The sequence below is a fragment of the Eulemur rufifrons genome, chromosome 26 (genome assembly GCF_041146395.1).
Source record: "Eulemur rufifrons isolate Redbay chromosome 26, OSU_ERuf_1, whole genome shotgun sequence".
Taxonomy (NCBI): domain Eukaryota; kingdom Metazoa; phylum Chordata; class Mammalia; order Primates; family Lemuridae; genus Eulemur; species Eulemur rufifrons.
The window spans coordinates 5,063,231-5,076,596 of NC_091008.1; the positions used below are offsets into that span (position 1 = coordinate 5,063,231).

Consider the following 13,366-nt stretch of genomic DNA (forward strand, 5'->3'; position numbering starts at 1 on the left):
GTAGTTGCATTGTCCATAATAAAAAAAGAAAAGAAATACATGAGCACCAACCAACATGAATGGAAAACAATTTTAAATCTAAAACACAAAAATAATTTGGCGTCCTTCAGAAATGTTTTATCAGAAATACAACCTTACTTCCAATGTATCTTTTACATATTTTTCCACAACCCTCTCTCTATCCAATAGTATAAATTAAAAGAAAGAAGTCTTTAAGGAAAATATATGTTATCTACCAACATATATCAACAAACATAATTCATTAGTTCCTTTAGAAATTATTTGAGGTTTCTCTATACTGATGACAAAATAGATGCTTGAAAATATTTTAGTAACCAAAAGTTTAGGATTATCCATGGCGTCAAGACCTAGCAATTCCACTGAACAAAGACGACTGTCATCCGTTTGTTTTTCCCAAGGAAATAAATGTAATGGAAACTTACAACTTCCTGTAATCATAAAATACATCAGTGTTGTCAAATCAGTTATAGAGCAAAACCCAATATACACACAAGACAGAACAGTTTTCTTTAAAGGGCTGTGTTCAAAACAAATGTTTTTTATACACGAAGTGATTCTCTTTCGATGTTGAGGTATTCTCTTTTGAAGCTGTGCAAGTTTTAAACAGTGACCCATCTCAATACCTCTTTCTACTAGAGTAGCAGAAAGAGAGAAAGGAAGAAATATAGCCACCAGACTTTCCTCAAGACACTCTGGTTTGTTTTTCCGAAGAGAATGTAGTTTCACCCCCTTCATTTCATTTTTACAGATCATTTAAGACAAATTCTTTCAGTTGAGCAATAATACCTTATCCTAACATCATGCCATGTAAGAAATTGTTAGAAAAATGCCCTCCAGTATTTTAAAAATGCTAAATCGGCTTAGGGGCATGGAATGTTACTAGAAATGTTACCAATCAGACTGATAGAGTAGTTTAAATGTCTATCTAACCTGGAAAACTCAACGGAATAAGAAAGGAAGATGCCATCTTGTATGAATGATCCTTTGGTTACATAATGTGAAAGAGATCGTGAGGATCGTAGGATCCTTGTCTGACGGTTAGAGAGCTTCACCACTGTCACCACAGGCCAAAGAGGAGCTACATTTCCCTCTGGTGGTGAAAACCTATGCACGAAACTAGAAATCTTCCCACAAAATTGCACTGAATTGGGACAGAAGTTAAATTCTCTAATGGGCTGAAAAGGTAACGTTGACAGTATTTCTCCCAAGGGGACCCTTCCACGAAGAATAAGCCATTTCAAAACATGCTACCAACTCTTCACTGTGCAAAGAAATGCTCAGTCTAACACAGGTAACTTCTGCACAACTAGATGAAAAAATACTCTCTTTATGGCAACTATATTTCACAGCTTTCTGAAATCTCAGATTTGGTCTGTGGTTAAAGGATAAGACAAACAAGTAGAAAAGTAAAATATAAAAGAGAAAGAAATCTAAATATAGACAAAACTTAAAACCATAGGAAATAGAAATTAGTTAATACTATCAAATGTGACAAAATCTTCGCTTTATATTAACTGATAATCTCTACGTATGTTACATTCATCATGTAAAACAGTCAAAAAGTACTGAAAAAAAATGCTTAACTTTCATGCTTTACAATGATAAAACTGAAAATAGAGATTCTTGCAGGTTCTCTTCAATTATCCCAAACAAGAGAGAAATCAGGAAAAGTTCATTTTGACTGTTGCAGCCAAATTAGTCTGATTTGAAGACTTAAAAAAAAAATTGTTCAAAACAGATGTGACAAAAACTGAAACAAATATTTCTGGGTCTAAAAAAAAAAAAGGATTAAAATGAATGGAAATATCTTTCCGTTTCTAGAACTTTGTAGAAAATGGTTGATAGGGGTTGGATCTTGGAAGGAAAGTGTTTACATCATCTTTGGCAGAGACGGTACCAGGGCCTCCCCTCCATCCTCAGGAGAGGGGACTTCGGCGACCCCTTCTCAGAGCTGTTATCTCTTCAGCAACCTGAGCTTTGGTGCGACAGACAGACCCCTTGCCCTCAGGGACAGGGGCTATTCCAAGAACCTCCGATTCCGAAAGAAGTGCTGTATGCCTCTGTGCTTTTCCAAAAGCACCCATATGAACACCGGCTGGAATTCGGTTTATTTTTAAACAACGTCTGCAGTTCTGGGTGTTTGCATTTGTAAACCTTTCCTGCTTGGTCACACGAGAGAATGTGCCGGAGGCTGGGACCAGTCCTCTTCCCGGGTCCTTCACTGCCGGGGCAGCCCCAGGAAAACTGGCGGGAGCAACAGGCTCGACCCCTCGGCATGTCACCCGAGGTAGCCACGTGAGCCCACAACACCGGACACTGTAGATCTGCAATGGGGACCGCGACTCCCTCAAAACGCAAGACAAAGCGTGTGTGCGCTCTCCAACACCTTATCTCTTTTTGGCAATCAGCCACGGTGTGACTCCCTTGAGATGACAAAAGGAAGAAAGTTTAGACGCGGTCACGGGACTCGGGATCGGCATGCGAGCATGTGCAGGGCACAACGACAGGTGTGGCACACGGGCATGCTTTTTTAGTCGGTTTCAGTGGGTGGCGTGGGCCAGTGCTGCCCGGGAAGGTGAATGGGACGGTGACAATACTCTACAGCGGGTCAGCACAGCACATTTTCATAGCTTCGAGTCCATATTTGGTCACAATTTCATGTAAACGATTTCATGGCACTTTTTGTCCATGCAATTAGCAAGCCCAAAGGAAGGAAATTAGCAAGTCTAATCATTCTCCATCACCGATCTGTCCACATAAATACATATCTTCACATAAGGGAAGGGACACTGAGCTATATTTCTGCAGGCTTCTCGCTGGTGTCACGGATGTAAGTGGAGGAGAGACGGACAGGTGTACTACAGCCAACAGGACGAAGCAGCCCTATGTAAACATATCTCAGACTTGTACAATCTGCAATTCAGTTTGCAACTATAAATATAAAGAGTGGACCGTTATATACACAACTTCATGCTGGGAAGGTTAGATTCATCACTGCAGGAAAACAGACAACAAAAAAGACAAATACATGGAATTAGTAGTTTTGGATCAAAATTTTAAATTAACATTTATTTGAAGAACACTGGTAGAACCTTGACTAGAGTCTCTTGTCAATGAGCCAATTGATTCTCTGACATATGCCCTTTGTGTGACTTTTCTAAATTCCGGGATGTCATGACAATTTCCATCCTAGGTTCAACCCACATTTTTCCTTTGCCACTGAGAATTTTGGGGTAAGTCTTTGTCTTAGTAGCTGTTCTGGGAAAGCAGAAAATCGGGATTTTACCACACACGTGTCATGCTCAAATTACATTTTGTAATTTACAGAATCTTCTCCAAGCATTCCAGCACAGCTGCGGAAAAGGCTGAAGATTCTGACCTCAGGGATGCCCACTTCCCTGACACCTGACTGCGATGCTCTGTGCTCCTCTGACTCCTGGCTCCTCTTCCGTTTGCTGGCCTGCCCTCTGGGAATGGTGTGCAAGGTAGACCCCTGGCCATCAGGCTTCACGCCGGATCGGGTGCCATTGTGATCTGAGGCCCCATACGTCTCTGTTTCCTCATTTTAAGCAGCTGTAATTGTTAAGGTTTTCCTAGAACTAAAGTTAAGTCTGGGCCGGGCGCGGTGGCTCACACCTGTCATCCTAGCACTCTGGGAGGCCGAGGTGGGCGGATCGCTCGAGGTCAGGGGTTTGAGACCAGCCTGAGCAACAGCAAGACCCTGTCTCTACTAAAAATAGAAAGAAATTATATGGACAGCTAAAAATATATGTAGAAAAAATTAGCTGGGCATGGTGGCGCATGCCTGTAGTCCCAGCTACTTGGGAGGCTGAGGCAGGAGTTTGAGGTTGCAGTGAGCTAGGCTGATGCCATGGCACTCTAGCCAGGGTGACAGAGTGGGACTCTGGCTCAAAAAAGAAAAAAAAAAAAGAAAAGAAAAAAAAAAGAAAAGAAAAAAAAGAAAAGAAAAAAAGAAAAAGAAAAGAAAAAAAGAAAAGAAAAGAAAAAAAGAAAAGAAAAAAAGAAAAAAGAAAAGAAAAAAAGAAAAGAAAAAAGAAAAGAAAAGAAAAAAGGAAAAGAAAAAAAGAAAAGAAAAAGAAAAAAACAGAAAAAGAAAAAAAAAAATGCTCCTATAGGACACATTCCTCTGTCTAACCTCTCACTTATCCCACATTTTAAATCTGATTCAGTTTTGGGTGCCATGACCAATATTTTATATATAATCTAAAGATTCTTTTTTTTTCTCTGATTTTAAAACTCCATTCAAAAAAATCTTTTACTTTGCTTCGATGAGGTTCTGCCACAAACCCGTCAGCCCTACCTGAGAAAAAGAAAGCTCAGTGAAACATGAAAAACGATGAAGGCCCAACACTGCTGAGGGCAGGGCTACAGGTGTTTTCCTACTAAATAGTTTCTAACCTCCGGATGAGGGTGGGTGATGAGCTTACACAGACCCTGTGAGTACTTTCTTAACAATAAATTCTGCCATTTATTCACTCCGTCAGTTACACTGTGGACTGGTACACTGTTACACCTCAGATGTGGTTTGACAACACATTTTGTGTTGGTTAATTTAGAAAACAGAACTCTATCTAGAAGAGAAAGTAATTTAAACAAAGATCAAATAGTTTTTCATGAAAACATTTTTATTGGGAGTAGCATGATCAAGAGGACTTGTTAATTAATTACGCTGATTTGCACCACTGCCTCGATCTGAATTTTAAGTCAAATATTTATTACTGTGCTCTACAGCCTCATAAACACAACAGTCTTTAAAAGTGTGGTCCACATAAAACAGGACTCACTAAAAGCAATCCACTGGCCTCACTTTCGAAATATAATTTAAAAATAATTTGACTTGACTATTTGAGATAGTTACATAAGTACTCTGAGAACATTTCATTTCTCTAGTTGTTTCTTTGTTGTTACGGGGGTGGGTGAGAGAGGTTGACCAGAACGCTTTGCATTTGTGTGTGCTGGGGGGTGGGGTTAGCAATGCTGAAGTTTTATCGCTGAGTTATTCTTTACATAAGAAAATGCTATATTCATGAGATCTGTAATCTTTTGTAGCCTATAGTATCTATTCAGTGGAAAAAGGAATATTTGAAAGGGAAGTTTCTGATTTTTCTAATGCCATTCTTATTACTACCAGGTTTGGCCATTTCATGAACCAAAAAGATGATGAATTCTTTGTTTGTTGCCATTATTATTATGCCTTTAAAAACGGGCCAATGGGCGGGGCGCGGTGGCTCACGCCTGTAATCCCAGCACTCTGGGAGGCCGAGGCGGGAGAATCACTCGAGGTCAGAGGTTAGAGACCAGCCTGAGCAAGAGCGAGACCCCATCTCTACTAAAAATAGAAAGAAATGATCTGGCCAACTAAAACATATATAGAAAAAATTAGCCGGGCATGGTGGCGCATGCCTGTAGTCCCAGCTACTCGGGAGGCTGAGGCAGGAGGATCGCTTGAGCCCAGGAGTTTGAGGTTGCTGTGAGCTAGGCTGATGCCACGGCACTCTAGCCCGGGTGACAGAGAGAGACTCTGTCTCAAAAAAAAAAAAAAAAAAAAAGGGCCGCGATTCAGAGGTGGCCAGAATGATTCTGAACCCAAGTTCTAAGTGGTATCAGAGGTGGCTAAAGTGAGCCTTGTGCCTCTCCCTCTGCGACGGCGCGGATGATTGGATTAAGAAATCATGACGCTATTATATTACAGCGCAAAGGTCAGAAGAGGACATGGCAATCCCAGCTCAGGATGGCACTAAGGATTCTTTCCCAGGTGAGGAGGAATGTGATGACAGGTCTGTCTTCCTGAGACCCACCTGCCCCCAGATGGGGCTAAGCTACTTATCTGACAGGCTGAAAGTGGAGTACGGGAAGCCACTAAATAAATGATGCTACCGAGAGACAAAGTTTTTCTTTCCCTGGCCTGATGTTCCTTCTCTGTCTTTCTGTTACATCCCGTCCCTGTGCTCTTGGAAGATCCCTAACCTCTCTCAATTTCAGCTCCTCATCTGCATCACTGAAGCTAATAGGACCCTATAGGGTTATTGTGTCGAATTAAATGGCGTGATACCCCCATACGAAAGGGCTCATCACACAGCCTTACCTACTGAAGGTTCTCTATAAAGGATGAATTCCTTCCTTGACTGAATCCATGCACAGTGTCTATGAGGGACCATATAAAGAGACCAGAATAAACTGATATCACGAAAGACACCAACTTAAATTTAATCAGGTTCTCCCAGATGAATCAAGACATCATTGAAAAAAATCATGCTTATATTTTCTGCTTTCTCAGCTTTGTGACTAACATTGACAGGGTTCTACCGTGTGTTTGCATGTTTGCCCAAGGAACCGAGGATCACTAGCAAAAGAATCAATAATTAAGTTGAAAGAATAGGTCTAAACAGTAGGAAGACACAGAGTTGGTTGAGAGACAAGCAAAACATTAGCAAGATGCAGGGCCCCTTTCTGTTCCAAAGGCAAACTCAGCTGGGGAAGGTTCCAGACTGCAATGTTTGCTGAGAATTGTTTTCACTCATCAGCTCAGGACAAATCAGCGGTAAACACGTTGATTGAAAGATATTCTGGAGATGCGATTTTTTTTTTTTGCTTTTTAATACCCAAACAACTATCAGGAATGTCAAATTCAATAGGTCTGTTCTGAATGGAAAAGTCTAGACCAAGTACAGAGAAAGGGAGAGGGCTTCTTTTTAGGAATAATTCTGTAAGCCTACCTTTTGCCAACAGCCGGGCATGGGTAATCCATCTGGTCCCTGTTTTAAGAAGAAGGAAAAAAGACATTTCTCAGGCTCCACCAGAGTGATAAAATTTCATAATTCACATGCTCAGAGGCTTATAAAATAAATTTCTACCTGTGAGATAGCTTCACTCATAGGCATCTTTTACTAATCAGCAACTCCCAATATATTACTCACTGTTAGTTAAATGAAGAAAATTCAAATGTTTTCCAGAGTGAGTACATGTCTGGAAAATACATAAACTATAGAAAAAGCTATACCTAATTTGGTAAAAGCAACTTACAAAGCATACTGGTCTACTCATAGCTACCCCTTTAGGTAATATATCTGTACTATAATTTATTATACTACAATAATATCATATGAAATTACTATACTAATTAAATCATTATTTTAAATTCAGCATTCTCTTGAATTTACTTTAATGTCATTAAAACACATTTCACAATTATCTTTATTAAATACACCAAAATAGCTTCTCTTCCTGGTCACTATGGATTATGGCCGAATGCATGATAATGATGAATAACCAGTTTTAAATCATTTCTATCTGAAGTTTCCCGCTCTTCACAAGGCAGTAGTTTTCACTTTTCTACGTTGAAAGTAACTAGAGTAACACATATTCACTTAATTGAATTAAAAGATAAGCAGCTTATCTATACTTTTATAGTAAAATGTTATTGATAGCATTCATCATTTTTTCTATTTAAATTCTTTGGAAGTTAGTTAACAAATTCTGAATACAATAAGGGCTTCCTAAGTATTGCAAAATGTATTTTAAAATATTAATATAAGCATTCTTCAGATACAAATGATATAAACAAGGCAGGAAGAGTTGGTATATTACGAAAGCATGCTTGTATTTTCCCCCAACAAAATGATTATAAAACATGATTGGACATTAATATCAAGCAAACAAAATAAAGACTGGGCACTTCATATTGAGATTTATGACCATAATTATTGACTGAATAAAATTTTTTTTATGTAAATGCGATCTAGTCAAAGACTTGAGAAATATAAATTTATCTTTAAAGAAGCATGCTTATAACTAAAGAATAATATAAGAACATGCAGACCAAGTATAACCATCAATACAACCATAAAAATTTTCCTTTATACCTCAGAAATTAAGAATATACTTTTCTTTTTGAATGTAAAAAAAAAAAAACAAACACTTTGAAATATCTTTGTAAAATATCTGGGAAAAAACTGGTAATGCCAGATTGGTACAAGGAGAAGGATAAACCAGCAGAATTTTAGATTTTAGTATAAGGAGGATTTGGAGTTCATGCCAATGGAGATCGGGGAGCTCTGTTTACTTTAGGAAAGTGAGTTTTGAAAGGAGAGACCATTAAATCGAAAGGTTATGCGACAAAGAAGAGGGTTTGGGCTGCAGACTATTATCTTTTGAAGCTCAGAGAAGTCTGGTATTCCCTTTGGTCTCTTAACAGCATTCCTTGGAATTGGTTAACTCTTGACCACAGAAGTTTAATTCTGGAAGTCTGGCCTTATTTACAGCCCGAGAGAAATTTAGTGGAAGAGGCAAAAATATCGTTATTTCTTTTAGAGAAAAAGAAGAAAAAAAGTTAAACTAAGGGGTAAAACCAAAAGTTATGGCCTAGCAGCGCCTTGGAATCCAATATTTTTGCATCACTTTAAGGTAATCTTGGAATATTTATTGAGTAAATTAATGTTGCAAAGAACACGGTGGTCATGTCAGGTGTGAGCGCACGTCGGGGCGGGTTTGCATTCGCGGGCGGAATCGCATGCTCGCGCTCCGCTGCAAGGGCGCAGGGGAGGCTGATCATGCACATGCGTGCAGGGCGCTTGTCGCGGCAAGCAGCGCTGTGCACGACAGAGACGAGTGCGTCATAGCAAAGGAACCGCATGCAGGGCGTAGGAGAGAGAAATACTGTACCAATTGGCAAGGGGCATCCAGCCCATCCAGGCCAGGCTGGCCTGGCTCCCCTTTTTCCCCCTTAACGCCACGGAATCCCTGTTTGTAAAGATTAACTCACAACGTTACCAACAGAAGAAATCACTTAGGCACAGACGCTGCTAACGAAAGGACCACAGTGACAAAACGACGGGAGAGGAGCAACTCTGGAGGGAAAAGTAACATCAAAATCAAACGGAGCTGGGCATGTTCCTGCGACCGGGGCTTGTCTGAAAACGGTGGCCTGCTCTTGGGTGGGGCAGGGAACGGTGCTGGTTCCTCTTCAATCCTGTGCTCAGGTTCCAGGCGACACTTGGGTGCCAGGACACCAGGCAGAGCTGGCGGCCAGAGACAAGATGCAGAACCTGGGACAGATGTTTCTGGTATCTTAAAGTCTATGTATAAGTGACCCTGCCGTCACAGGTCCCTCCAGCTTGCTCTTCTCCCGTCGCACCCGGCACACGCGACGTCCCCAGACCGCGCACGCGGCAGACGTACCAGCGGGCAGGGCGCATCCAAGCCCGGAGCGCCCTGTTCTCCTTTCTCCCCTTTAGGCCCCTTTTTGCCTTTCTTTCCCTTTTCCCCCTGTGGATACAAGGGTTTAAATAAAAGACAGTTTTTATTTTGGGCGGGGGATAGTGGTCATTCAAAAGAAGGTTTAGCTAAGAAAATTCTGGAAGGGCATTTACCACTGTTTTCTGATTTAGGTAAGGCATGATTTTTATACAAAATAACTTACAGTTTGAGAGTGACCATGGATTCTGGGCATCGGTATGTGGGATTATATTTAGGACACTAAGCAAGATGGAAGAAGGGAACTAAAAAGCCAACACAGCAGAAAGCAAGGTTGGTGCTGATGTCCGGCACTATGTCACGGTGGTCGTGAATTAGGTTCTTGTGCCACAGATCCGGGAGGATGAGGGACACCAACCGCATTGAAGCCAGTTGGTGGCAGGCGAAGTTCAGGAGAATAACGGATAGTTCACCCAATTTTCAACACCTGTAACTGCTTGTTTTCTAATCCTGTAACAGATGAATGCTACGCTGAACCAGAGGAAAAGCAAAGAACATTAACAGCCTCTATTTCTTTGAAATTTATCCCATTGTATGGTATTATGTTTTGTAGCTCTCATTAAAACATACTCAATGTATTAAAATATGCTTCTGTTTCTTTAGTTTCTTCTTTTTTTCTTTCTTTCTTTTTTTTTTTTTGAGACAGAGTCTCACTTTGTTGCCCAGGCTAGAGTGAGTGCCGTGGCGTCAGCCTAGCTCACAGCAACCTCAAACTCCCTGGGCTCAAGCGATCCTCCTGTCTCAGCCTCCCGAGTAGCTGGGACTACAGGCATGTGCCACCATGCCCGGCTAATTTTTTCTATATATATATTTTTAGCTGTCCATATAATTTCTTTCTATTTTTAGTAGAGATGGGGTCTCGCTCTTGCTCAGGCTGGTCTCGAACTCCTGAGCTCAAACGATCCGCCCACCTCGGCCTCCCAGAGTGCTGGGATTACAGGCGTGAGCCACCGCGCCCGGCCAAGTTTCTTCTTTTTTTCTTTTTTTTTTTTTTTTGGGTCCCAAGAGAGGGGCCCGGGCGAGGTTCATGGGTCCCGGGAGAGAGAGAGAGGGGCCCAAGAAGTCGCGTCTTTACTTTCTCATTTAAAGAAACTAAAAGCAAATTCTTTCCTTATTAAGTCAAGCAAACAAAAAATTGAAAGTGCTGATACTTCACAGTGATGCCCATGGGAGGAACAGACACATTTAGAATCCTAGAGATCTTTTTTAACTCACTCTCTATCGATCTCACGCCAGGTATTTACAATGGTAAACGAGTTTCCAGCTTAGCTCACGATAAAACAAAAGCCGTTAAAAAAAAAAAAAATCTGTTCAAGAGAGGAAAAGCAGTTTGGGCTCAGTAAAAAATGAGGTAGGCAGGATCATTACGTGGTGGGAACGGAGCCGTGGAAATTAGTGTTTAGGATCCAAGGTGAAGGGGGCGGGGAATCTGCACGGATCACAGGGATGGAGGAGCTGAGGAAAGGAGGCAAAAGGAGGAAGGAGGAGAGGGAAAGAATGCACCTCCGCTGGTTTACGTTAACAGAAATATCTCTGCGTATTTATAGACAGGCAGTTGGTGCAGCACAGAATTCAAAATACTACACAATACATATTTAAATCAGCGTCTTCATTCTGCAACCAGGATGGGAGGTACTATACAACTGAATAATCTCAGAAGCAAAGCGACATGAATATTCAAAGGTGAAAAGACGTACATATATAACAGAAACATATGATATATGCATGCAAATTCATACGTTCATTCTGACAGCGTGAGCAAAAGCTCCTCATTGAAGTCCTGTGTGCCAAAAACATTGCATCAGAAGGCTCAGAATCAAAACCACTTGGGTTTCTTGAATACCAGGCAAAGGGAGAAATTCTGTGTGGTTTAGCTGATCGTGATCAGAGACCAGGACCCAGGAAGCCAGGGTGAAACCAGGCAGGTGTGACCGGAAGTCAGCTGCGGGAGCATCGGGAGTGAGCTGCTCGCTCGTGCAAGATGCATCGACATCTTCCTTAGCAAACAACTTCCATGCCATGGCATAAAATTGATTTAGACTTGTTGGGGTGAGCTCTTTGCTCCCAGAAGGCAGTGGATTCTTCTTCACATTGTTGTATCTGGGACCAAGTGTGTTGGAACTCAATTCATTATTTGATTGGTAAATCACTCAGATTAACCACTCAATAAAAAAAAATGTCATATGAATGTTACTAGGCCAGGCTTTGGGAATCATTTTTCAGTAATATTTTAGTGAACCTCAAGCTTTATGGAAAAGAGGCACACTGTACAAAGAAAAAGGCACCAATATTATTAGTCAACATTATTTTGTAATACAGTCATTCCCCACGAAACACAAAACCACCTGTCATTGTGTAAGTACGTGAGGGACCTTGCTAATTTTTGTTTCCCATGTCAAAGAATTACATAGCAACAGAGTGAGACCCTGTCCTCCCCTCGCAAAAAATGAATTATATACACAAAGTGTTCACAGGTAGAATCTAATTTTTCTAAATATGAAACTTCTAATCATGAAATTGGAATATGAAAATATCTTTGTATGGGTGATTAACATTATTCTGAGGATCAAGTTTGTAGCTTTATGCTTTCATAAGCTATAATACTGGGAATTTCTTCCTTCTTTAAAAGATCATAAAAATGAGTATCCTCATAATGGTGACATACTTTTGAATGAATAAAATTTTAGACTCATATGACCCATTGGGTAAATATGATCTTTAAAACATACTCATCTTGGGCTGAAAGCTTACACACACAATATATCTATCTCAAAACATGCATATTTTATAGTCAGAATTTATAACTGGGAGTAAAAGAGCTTTTTATGCTTCACTTTCCCCTGTAAAATGATGGGGAAAATAATAGCAACAACTTTAGGGGGCTATTAATGAAGATTAAAAGACTTATTACATGTAAAACTCTGGGGAAAGCACACAAGTGCTCAGTAAATGTCATGATACTGATGACGATGATGGTGCTTTTGGATAACCACTCACATGGGCTCTCTCACCAATAGGGGGCTAAGTAACGTTTAAGTCCTAAAACATACACAGCAGTCTTAATATTGTTCTTTTTTTTGACAGCTCTCATTTGGCCTTCCTTTTCAACAGCTATGAACTTCACTATTCAAGAGAATTCAAAGAATTTTAAATTTTTTTTTTTTTTTTGAGACCGAGTCTTGCTCTGTTGCCCGGGCTAGAGTGCCATGGTGTCATCATAGCTCGCAGCAACCTCCAACTCCTGGGCTCAACCGATCCTCCTGCCTCAGCCTCCTAAGTAGCTGGGACTACAGGCATGCGCCACCATGCCTGGCTAATTTTTTCTATATATTTTTAGTTGTCCGGCTAATTTCTATTTTTTAGTACAGACGGGGTCTTGCTCTTGCTCAGGCTGGTCTTGAACTCCTGACCTCGAGCTATCCTCCCCCCTCGGCCTCCCAGAGTGCTAGGATTACAGGTGTGAGCCACCTCGCCTGGCCTGAAGATTATATAATTTTCTCTCCTATGCTAGACAGTGCCCTCATTTCTAGTGGGGTAGCCTTCTTCATTCCTCTTTAAAGACCTGATTCCTTAGATCAGGCATCAGTGTGTTTTTGGCGCACAGGACGGAGAAAGATCGGGACTCAACGCAGACTGGACGGCAGGCAGACAGCACAGGAAGCAGCAAACAAGGCGCGTGCTAGAGGAGAGATCACCTTTTCTCCCTTTTCTCCTAGATCACCCTTCTCACCCCGTGGACCAGGGAAGCCCTGTGGGATAAAAAGCAAACCAAAAAGATCTATTGGTGTAACTGTGGCAAAATCATACTGGAAAAAAATTATTAGATTTCAAATTTCTGAACTCAAATCTAAGAAAAAATGGCGTGCCAAACAATCTTAAAATTTAGGTGAAGTAGTACTTAGTAACAATAGTTTTCTAATGTCTCAATGGTCTATACACAACAAGTTTCTTGCTTTTTCTTCTTAGAAATGTAGAGTGGAAAGAATACCGGGATACTAGTTTGAATCCTGCCACGTTCACTGATTTGTGTGGATTTGGGCAAATTACTTACCTCTCTGCTCCGTAGTTCCTA

General features: G+C 40.8%; 1 protein-coding gene across 1 annotated transcript in view; it reads right to left on the reverse strand.

The window, feature by feature from the left end:
- Positions 1-1,937: 1,937 nt before the first annotated feature.
- Positions 1,938-13,366, reverse strand: part of COL25A1 (collagen type XXV alpha 1 chain) — a 351,459-nt gene continuing 340,030 nt past the window's right edge. The window contains exons 35-38 of the mRNA XM_069459052.1: positions 12,990-13,043; positions 8,704-8,781; positions 6,759-6,797; positions 1,938-2,345 (exon numbers count right to left, since the gene is read on the reverse strand). Coding sequence (XP_069315153.1) covers positions 1,938-2,345; positions 6,759-6,797; positions 8,704-8,781; positions 12,990-13,043 — 579 coding nt within the window. The remainder of the gene's footprint in view (positions 2,346-6,758; positions 6,798-8,703; positions 8,782-12,989; positions 13,044-13,366) is intronic.